Source organism: Penicillium angulare (genome assembly GCF_028827245.1).
Source record: "Penicillium angulare strain IBT 27051 chromosome Unknown utg000005l_segment0_segment0, whole genome shotgun sequence".
Lineage (NCBI taxonomy): Eukaryota > Fungi > Ascomycota > Eurotiomycetes > Eurotiales > Aspergillaceae > Penicillium > Penicillium angulare.
The window spans coordinates 1,803,018-1,812,439 of record NW_026623164.1 but is presented as its reverse complement, the minus strand read 5'-3'; the positions used below and the strand labels follow the sequence as shown (position 1 = coordinate 1,812,439).

Genomic DNA, 9,422 nt, shown 5'->3' with positions numbered 1-9,422 from the left:
AATAAAACTCCGCCTCGGCGTCAATGCCCCATCGTAAAACGCCTCGTATTCTAACGCAAGCAACACCAGGTTTCTGGTGTTCTATCGCCGGCCATACTAAATCATTTCGAATGCTTGTCAATGTTTTACTTGGCATGGAGTAATCATGACCTTGAATCCGAATCATTAATTAAGTGTGGGGTCAAAGTTGTTGGCATCAGTAATACACGGCCAACTCGCCAACCCGCCGGTTACTCATTATCTACACCAATAGAACAAGTCAATGATTCGATTTCATTTTAGTGAATTTCTAGTTATCAGTGTATGTTGATCAAGGTCTCAAGGTGGCTATAAGCCTTTTTCACCCCGTTTCTCTCTAACTGGAGTGGTCAGATCATATCAACATCCATTACGCGATCGGATCGATTCTCCCTCTATCAAAAGATTATTTTTGCAACTCAAGGATATGACGAACAACGGCAGTGCTGCATTTCGCTCCCTTGAGGTGGCCATAATTGGAGGTGGCATTATTGGTGTCCTGACAGCTCTTGGCCTCATCCAACGAGGTATCGAAGTGACCATCTATGAGCGCGCTCCAACCTGGCACGAAGTCAGTGCAGGATTCGCTTTTACCGGTGTGGCTCGAGAATGCATGGAGCGTCTAGATCCCAGAATCCTAGACGTACTGAGCCGCATCAGCCAAAAGACAGACCCCAATGATGCCAGCACAAGTTACTGGAACGGCTACCACCCACAGACCAAAAGTGATGCCCAGGATGAATCTAAAGCACTACTCTTCCAGATGCCTGGGAATAAACTGGAATTTTGGGGCTGCGTGCGTGCACATTTCTTGCTCGGCATGGCCGCTTTGTTACCCGACGGCGTGGTTCAGTTTGGGAAGCAACTTGTTAGCTATAATGACAGTGAGACAAATGAGAAAGTTCTTCTTAACTTCGCAGACGGTAGTATAGCTGAGACTCATGCTGTCTTGGGATGCGATGGCATCCATTCAACCATCCGAGAAGTGCTTGTAGGCGCTGATCACCCGGCGACTCGCCCCAGCTATCCCCACACGGTCGCATATCGCACAATGATACCTATCGACGCAGGTATAGCTGCAATTGGGAAAGCTAAGGCGATGACTGGATGTATGCATTGTGGCCCAAATGCGAACGTCATGTCATATCCAGTAAGCGAATACCGATGTTCCGTCTCATTTCATGCTCTCCATTTTGAAAATCGCCGTCGCTAATATTAATATTAGGTGATGAATGGAACGCTTCTCAACGTCGCCTTTTTTGCCCATGACCCCTCAGACTTTCCAGGGCCTGAGAGAATGACAGCCCCGGCTACACGCGAGGAACTCGAGCGTATCGTAGTCGGATGGGGCCCACACATAGTTGACATTGTGCAGAGTTTCCCAGAGGAGATGGTGAAGTGGGGAATCTTCGACATGAACGAACACCCGACACCAACATATGCACGCGGTCGCGTTTGTCTTGCAGGCGATGCTGCTCATGCTAGTAGCCCATTCCAGGGTGTCGGTGCCTGCATCGGTGTCGAAGACGCGCTTGTACTTTCTGAAGCATTGGTTGCGGCCCAGTCCAATACCATTAATGGAGGCCATCATGGCCAAAGAGCGGCCATTGTACACGCTTTGCAAGCATATAGCCAGGCACGTATGGATCGTGGCCAGTGGGTTGTGCGCAGTTCGCGGGAGATGGGCCAAATGTACCAGTGGCGGTATGGGCGAACTGGGCGGGATGCGGAAAGGAGTAAACAGAAACTCGAGGGAGCCTCACAGATCATATGGGACTATAATGTTGACAAAATTGTGACTGAAATCAAACTCGCAGCTTCTTGATATAAAACACACTTTCTTCTACCCTTGACTTACATTCGAAGTACACTAGTATAAACCCGAATTGACCCATGTAAAAGTCACAAATTAGTATATCATACAGAAAGGGCACCACTTCCACGCAGATCAGGTGCCTATCAAATAAGAATTCGCCTCGCGTCAGCTTCGTAGAATTAGAGCCCAGGGTGTCTAGGTAGCTTAACTCGTTATGTGAACTGCAATCGTGTATACGTCTATCACTACGTAACTCCTTCGCAATCAACAGAGTTATTTGCATTTCAGATAGGATATCAATATAAAAGGTCAGGAGTCGACTAATCTCCTTCTCGATATCGTAACTGCCTTTTCTAGTAAAGAGGTGCCCCATTTCCAAACACAAAGTCGGGGTCCCATTTAGCCTTAAGCTTGCGAAGCTTGGGCAAATTAGCAGCAGAGTACCAAGCAGCTGCTCCTTCATCCCCAAAGGCATAGTTAAAGTATACATGAGGTGTAGGGAAACCACTTGTCTTCTGAAGGTTAGTGCGTTGTCCTCTCATGAGATGATCGACCTTGGGTCCGATCGACGCGTTAGTATATTTGTTTTGCGTGAGCCTTTATAGAAAGATTTAAATTAGCACAATTGAACATACCAAAAATGAAAATATTACAAAACAAGGTCACTTACCACCAAACTTGAATATCACGCCATGGGAAGGCAGTTTCAGACTGCGGTGTCTGACGAGTGACATCGTTACTATAATACTGAAAGACAGACTCTCCCTCAAAAGACGGATTCGCCTTGTAAAAAGCCACTAGATCCGCAAAATGAGCCTCATAACTTGAGACATCAGTCTGATTAAATCCCAAGGTATTTGCACTGATGATGTTTCCCCTATCACAGACTCCTGCTGTCTCAGACTGGTAATATAAATCAGTCTGGGGAAGATATGACGATGATGTCGTAGCAGGGACCGCAGCAGCAAATATATCTAAATAAGGCTGTGCCTCTGTCAAAGGTCCAAAGTACCAAACCTGGACGATGATAATCGGTGAGTTAGAGGTTCGGTCAAATTTGATGACCGCCTGGAATGACAACTTCGCTGGCTGATTACCGTCGAACTTCTTCAATGTCTCCCAAACTGTGCGATTGGATGCTGCGGTGAAGATGAAGTTGACGGCCGTTACGTTGCCGTTATTGGTTTGGTCGTGAATTCCGTAGGTTGCTTCTGTGGCGATTCCAAAATTGACGCCAGCTCCTCGAACTGCCCAGAAAAGATCACTGTTTTCAGTTGCTGAGGCCTTGACGACGTGGCCCTTCGCAGTTACCACGCGGACAGATTTGAGTGTGTCGATCATAAGGCCGTACATGCCTGTCATCATTCCAATTCCAGCACCAATGGTTACCCCGATAGCACCCGGGCAGATGGAGTTACCAGTTTCTAAATATTGTCAACTTTGTCATTAATGTGGTGACATTAAAAAGAAAGAGGCTACTTACGGATTTCTTTCCCGACATCGTACAACCCCCTTTGGACATCCCAAAGTTTGACGCCAGCTCCAAGAGTGACTAAGTTATTGGTAGTATCAATGCTCACAGTATTGAAGTTGGCAAGATTCACATTGATACCAGTGAACTTGCCTTGGCCAGTCTTCGGACCATGGCCACCATTAGTTGCAATAAAGGGATCTTGTTTGCCACTGAAGTTGAAACCTGAGATCTGTATAAGCTTTTTTTCACATAGCAATGTAGTCTACTTGCGAATCAATCAACACTTACGACTTTCTGTAGATCTTTTTCTGTTGCAGGTTTAATCGCCCCAGACCAATGCGGAGCTTCCCAAGCTGACCATCGAAGCCCAACAACCCTAGAAAAGTCTGACTCTGTAGAAGACGCAATTTCTGTCGCTGCTGAGACCCACGGCCCATACAGCTCCTCCAGTGTAGATGCATTATGTCCAGTAGAATGGCTGTGGACCATTAAGGAGGGAGCCACACTCGCCAATGCCAAGAGACGAATCAACATGATTGGACGATAACGGAGATTTTCAGGTACAGAAATTTGTGCATAGAAGAGCGCAGCTGCTAAAGTCTACGCAGATATGTATGACCCTTATATTACTTAACGGCAGGTGGGTATCAAATTCCAGAAGCTCCGAGTCCATGAGAATCGCCAATCATAGCCCGACGGCGACGTTGCCGCTCTACTACCAATTGTATTCATGATATCGTCTGATGGAGGGGCTTTGGAGAGTAAGAGCTAATTTCGGAGAATTTCGTATGAATATACATTTGGACCAATATTACTCTAACGCTATGTTATCATTGACTGCTCAACTTATAAGCGGGAATAACTTGAGTGGGGCTGTTGAAACTAACCCTTAAGTTGTCTAGTCTCATGCTAATAAGCAGCTTGAGAACCATGTGGAAAGCAAATAAATCCCCCGGATAAGGTCTGCAAATGCGCCCATTTGAGAAAAGCGCATAAATTAAACCCCGTCGGAGTTTTGCAGGGGCCAATAGAAGCGATCCGCCAATCTAGAACGGCTGAATTGCGACCACGAGAGGAGTAATCTCATCATCATCATCATAATACAGAATTCTTTGCCTGTCGTTGTAAGGTAGTGGACCCAGATTATCAATGCTAAGCATTATCTTCTTACAAGCTTCCGTCGTAAATTAATCTAGAACCCCTTACTAGCAGTAATGTTTTGAAGTGTACCTAGATTCCTCTCGTAATGAAAATTCTAGAGGCGTTCTCAAGGCTTACTAGTGGAACAAATTTGTTGACTCACATTTTAGTTTCTTTGAACTACACTCGCCTATTTTTAAAGACAGTTGGGTAGATGGGAAACAATGATCAAGACGATACTTTTCATGGGAACATCGAAAACCTTTCGGATGATAAACCGCATATCTTTCATCATCTCTTTCAATGGGTGAAATAAATTTCGCCAGAAATGGAACTACCAGACTATCTCCCATGGTTCCGATTTGAATTGAACATTTTCCCAAAAATAAAACGTTGTATCTAAGCAACCATAACAGATGGATCACCATCCCCCCAAACATGATTGGCCTTCCAAGTCTTCATTTTCCAAATATCCCCCACTTTAACAGCATCACAATCATAAATAGCACCAGTGGTAAACTTTTTAGGCCCAGACTCAAAGCCCTTTCCACGACGACAATGCTGAGCAAGCGAGGTAAACGTTACTCGGGCGGTGGTAGGTGTATCAATACTGATTCGCATATTGGTAAGATAATGAATGGTATCAACTTTGATAACATTGTCCCAAACTTTAGACTTCAATTCCTCAGCACTGCTGACAGTTGTGCCGGCAACTTCGGCATATATGTCATCTGTCACTGCCGACCAGTAGAGTTCTTCGCTGGCATGGTCAATTGAGGCCGTGGTACGGTAGCAGGCATCGGCGACTGCTTCACGGTCGCTCAAAGGCGGGCCAGCGAGGGTGATGGATAGCGGAGTAGCAGGCATGGTGGTTCAGCTTAGGATCAAATTGTAGACAGCAAATGAGTGGAATGGAGGTTTGAAGGTGGGTTTGATAGCCTGTACAAATATTTTGTTGCAGTAGTCGGATTTTAGTACTGTTTTTATGCGCGTTTCCAAGTATCAATACTGAATTTCAAAGTGTCATGATATAGTTACCAGGTGATAAATCTGTCAGAGAGGCAAGCAAGCGGACTTGAAGAAGCTTTATTCCCCCGCCGGAGATCAATTTTGTGCTGTATCTATTTTATAAAAAATCAATCAATTTCGAACTTTAGAGCATTTAAGGTGTTGTATGTTAGCGGAACATATACACTCCGACCGCAACAGAGCCGTTCGGCGGAACAACCAATCGCTTCTATTTTAATAATTCATACTTTTTTGAGCTACTTATATTCCGCTGAATCACCTGGGAATCAAGATCCGAGTCCCCAGGTGCCTGCTTCAGTTGCTTCATGCAAATGTCTGGCAAAACCTCTACACTCGTAATAAAAGAGACATGATTCCTGGTCAAGTTTTGGTCGTAGCCTTGCAAATCTATGCCCTTACAACACTCATACTATCCCTGTGTTAATTCTTTTCAACGCGTGCTTCGTAGGAACGGAGCCTTTTAAAGCTCCGATCGAATGCCACGGCCTGAGATACTTTGAGGTTGTTCTTCGTCGTATCCACTTCCGATCGATCGACAGGGAGTCCTTGGGTGATCCAGGGTTAAGAGCGGCGCTTTGTGATACCACGAAGCCACTAAATCCGGGGGTCCTTTGAGATTTATTCGTATGAATGTAAAAATATCCGGCCATTTCCTTGCGTAGACAAGTTCTCAACATTAGTGGATGATGGTGAAGGAACTAGGAGAAAGAATGGGGCGAAGTTGAATAACGGCTGTACTTACCGTATGTTACTTGTATAATTCAATTGAGCCCCACGATACGGCAATTCTTTTGCGGAAATCTTCAACCTTTCCAGTAACTTGGTATGTCATGGTATACTTAATACTGTAGATTTCCTCAACGGCCCCTTGGATAAGCCAGCACGCCTTCAAGAAGAGATGAGAGAATCAAACTCCCTTTTAATTGTTTTTTCAAGAATATTGCCAATAGTACATTCAAATGTACTAATATAACAACATCTTCAATACACTCTCCGTGCATTATCTCATTCTCGACTGCTTGGCCGTTTTAAGCCGTCAGACCCCTGGAGGCTCATGTGATCTGCCTCATCTATATACACTCGGTTTTCGAGCTCTTCCTTTACCACTCTCTACTTCCACAGGTGATCTGCATCCACCACACTTTCACATCAAGAACTCAATTTTCTTTTATTTCTCCTCTTCCTTTTCCCACTCTCTACTTTACCACCCCACCATCACCGGGTAGAACCGCATCACTCTCCACTGCCCATCTCCACTTGCAGAATGCCTGGGGCAGCCAGATCAACTGGCCGGTCGGCCCCCTATGGCCAAGCTTGCTTAGGCTGCTTCAAAAACAAATCTAAGTGTATCCCCCGCGTTGAAGGCGGTGGTTGTGAAAGGTCAGTCGAATCTGTTTTTTGGGAGTCCTGGAGGTATGGTCCGGGTGGACTGTTGATTTCTCGGGTAGATGTTATCGTCTCAAGCGCCCGTGCAATTCCGCCGATACCTTACGCCGTCGCAACGATAAGAAGCCAAATCCAACAGATGTCCGCGTCGCCAAACTTGAGGGCGCAATCGAACAGTTGGTATCGTTGATTCAAGCAGGCAATTCGATTGTTGATGTTGGGGGCATCGTGAGCAACCTTTATCCTGATGCTACCCAGAGCGACCGTGCCGAAATAATGTCACCACGACAAGAAGATCTACAGCACAATCAATATCAGAACCAACAACAGCACCAGCTCCAACAATCACCGTCGCAATTGCAGCATCCAGAAAATCAACAGAGTCAACAAGAGCTACAGCAAACCCAATATTATAATCAAGAACAGCCTCAACTCCAACACCAACAGTCACCACCCCATGTGGTTCAGTTTCAGAACATGGTCGGTGCGACTGACGATACTATGGGCACTATGGAGAATTCGAACGCCGATCTTATGGAAGCAGACGACCACAATTACCACACAAACACAGGCATAAACACAAACAACATAAACACAAGCAAAATCCCTTCTTCAGCGTCCTGGTGGTTGATGCACGATACAACCATTTTTAATTCGAATTCTATCGCTCTTGCAACTCCCCCCTCCTCGACAATATCCGACCCGTTGATGTCGCCGTCGGTATTCCCATCTACCGCATCCATCTGTCTAGACAACTTCCGATCGAACATGCTGCACCACTTCCCTTTTATTCATTTGTCCACCCATCTCACAGCCCACCAGCTCTCTCTAGATCGCCCTCTTTTGTTCCGCGCCATAGTTTGTGTGACGTCGGCATCAATTCAAGAAAAGAAGGCACGGTCGTTTGAGCTGAAACGCATGCTCTCGGAAGCAATGTTCTTTCAACAATTATCACTGCAGGAACAGTCACAACCCCGGTACCAGACAGTTGATATACTCTTAGCTCTGCTTGTGTATATTGCATGGGGCTGGGAGCACTTGCAGAGCCGTAGCACCTTGTCTCGACTCATGGGAATGGCTATATTATTAGTTGGAGAACTACAATTTCTAGACCACGAGTTTCCAGAAACAACACGAACAATTCTTCAACTCGAACCCAAAGGTGGACTTACAGATGCGTATGGCAACACAACGGCGAATACGACACACGACACCTATCTTTACTTCGAACGTCAACGAGCCATTCTGGGCTGCTTTGCCATTGGCTCGGCTGTCTCAGCTTACTTCCCCGAGCTCGATGCTTTGCGGTGGATCCCTCAAATGGACAAAGGTCTCTCTGCTCTTATTGTCCATGGTGCTGAATGTCCATCTGATGCTGCACTGACTACACAAGTGCGCCTACAATTACTCACCATGAAGGCTGCACAAGTTCGGGAGCGAGCGCAACTTCCGGATCATCCTCCCCCAGAGAGCCTTTCACTTCAAGACCTTCTATACATTAAGGGACTTATGGGGCAGTTACAAGAGCTCCGAGCATCCATTCCTCCAGAATTTCAACAGCACTTTGGTAAGTTTCCAAACTCGACTCAGTTTAAATTCCATGCTAATAGGTAACAGTCCTACTCGCACAAACATATTACACAGAAATGTGCATTATCCAAACTATTCACACTCAAGAGTCTACTCGTCCCCAACCGCCAACATGTGGACCCACCCGCCAGTCCTGCTTTATCCAGGCTGCACTAGCGATCAAGTCATGCACATCAACCTTTCTCACCCTCTCCCCATCGGGGCTCCTCGGAGTTTCTTTCATTCAGTGGGCTCAACAAGCACGCTGTATAGCGACTCTGTATCAACTCGGCAAACATCAAGAGTCAGGCTGGGATCCCGCCACTCTGTGCAAGCTAGCTGATCTATCCGATGTGCTTTCAAACATGATTAACAAGCTAGAGCTCGCCGCTCTGGAAGCTGGAGAGCAGCCGGGTTCAGCTGACGGAACCTTCACCCAATTAGCCCGCGGTTTCCGCATGTTTGGACAACAAGAAGACACGCGAACACCTGAGGAAATGAACAATATGAGACAACAGTCACAATCAAACATAGACATTCTTCCAGCTACGGCTCCAGCGGTAACAGCGGCTGGTACAGAAGTTTCAGCATATGGCCAACAGACAAATTACTTTATCAGTCCTACAACATGGTTTGACCAGTTCTTGATCGACTATCAAGATCAGACAATACCCTCTATATAGAAGATTACCTTGCCATCTATCACACAATTCCCTTTGTTTTGCACAAATCTTGCTCACGTATTTAGGGTTTCCACGCGAATATGGATGAGGCGCGCAGGCACAATTTGGTCGGAGAATTAACCACGTTCTAACGTATTTCATCACATTTTTGTGATGTTTATTGTACAATCCGATGTTACACTTTAGCTAATTAGATAAACGTCTACATTTACCAATAGCTCGACCTTCGAGACATACGATGTACTTTCAAGATTGTATGTCTCACAATAGACCAATGTGGCATAGTATCTGCAAGCCTGCCTTCCTT

The 9,422-nt window shown here is 45.9% G+C and overlaps 4 protein-coding genes across 4 annotated transcripts; 2 read left to right on the top strand and 2 right to left on the bottom strand.

Moving 5' to 3' along the window:
- Positions 1-445: 445 nt before the first annotated feature.
- On the top strand, positions 446-1,843 carry N7478_008028 (FAD-dependent oxidoreductase; the record flags this gene model as incomplete). Its single annotated transcript, XM_056924242.1, has 2 exons — positions 446-1,168; positions 1,244-1,843. 2 exons carry the CDS (start codon positions 446-448, stop codon positions 1,841-1,843), a joined length of 1,323 nt encoding a protein of 440 aa, XP_056776968.1.
- A 344-nt stretch (positions 1,844-2,187) lies between these two features.
- Positions 2,188-3,842, bottom strand: N7478_008027 (FAD-binding oxidoreductase; the record flags this gene model as incomplete). The annotated part of the gene is made up of 4 exons (XM_056924241.1): positions 2,188-2,431; positions 2,505-3,258; positions 3,318-3,537; positions 3,597-3,842. The coding sequence occupies 4 exons, from the start codon at positions 3,840-3,842 to the stop codon at positions 2,188-2,190; spliced, it is 1,464 nt and encodes a 487-aa protein (XP_056776967.1).
- Positions 3,843-4,847: 1,005 nt separating this feature from the next.
- N7478_008026 (uncharacterized protein) lies at positions 4,848-5,315 on the bottom strand (the record flags this gene model as incomplete). The annotated part of the gene is made up of 1 exon (XM_056924240.1): positions 4,848-5,315. The coding sequence occupies one exon, from the start codon at positions 5,313-5,315 to the stop codon at positions 4,848-4,850; it is 468 nt and encodes a 155-aa protein (XP_056776966.1).
- A 1,426-nt stretch (positions 5,316-6,741) lies between these two features.
- On the top strand, positions 6,742-9,115 carry N7478_008025 (uncharacterized protein; the record flags this gene model as incomplete). The annotated part of the gene is made up of 3 exons (XM_056924239.1): positions 6,742-6,857; positions 6,926-8,430; positions 8,481-9,115. 3 exons carry the CDS (start codon positions 6,742-6,744, stop codon positions 9,113-9,115), a joined length of 2,256 nt encoding a protein of 751 aa, XP_056776965.1.
- Positions 9,116-9,422: the final 307 nt, after the last annotated feature.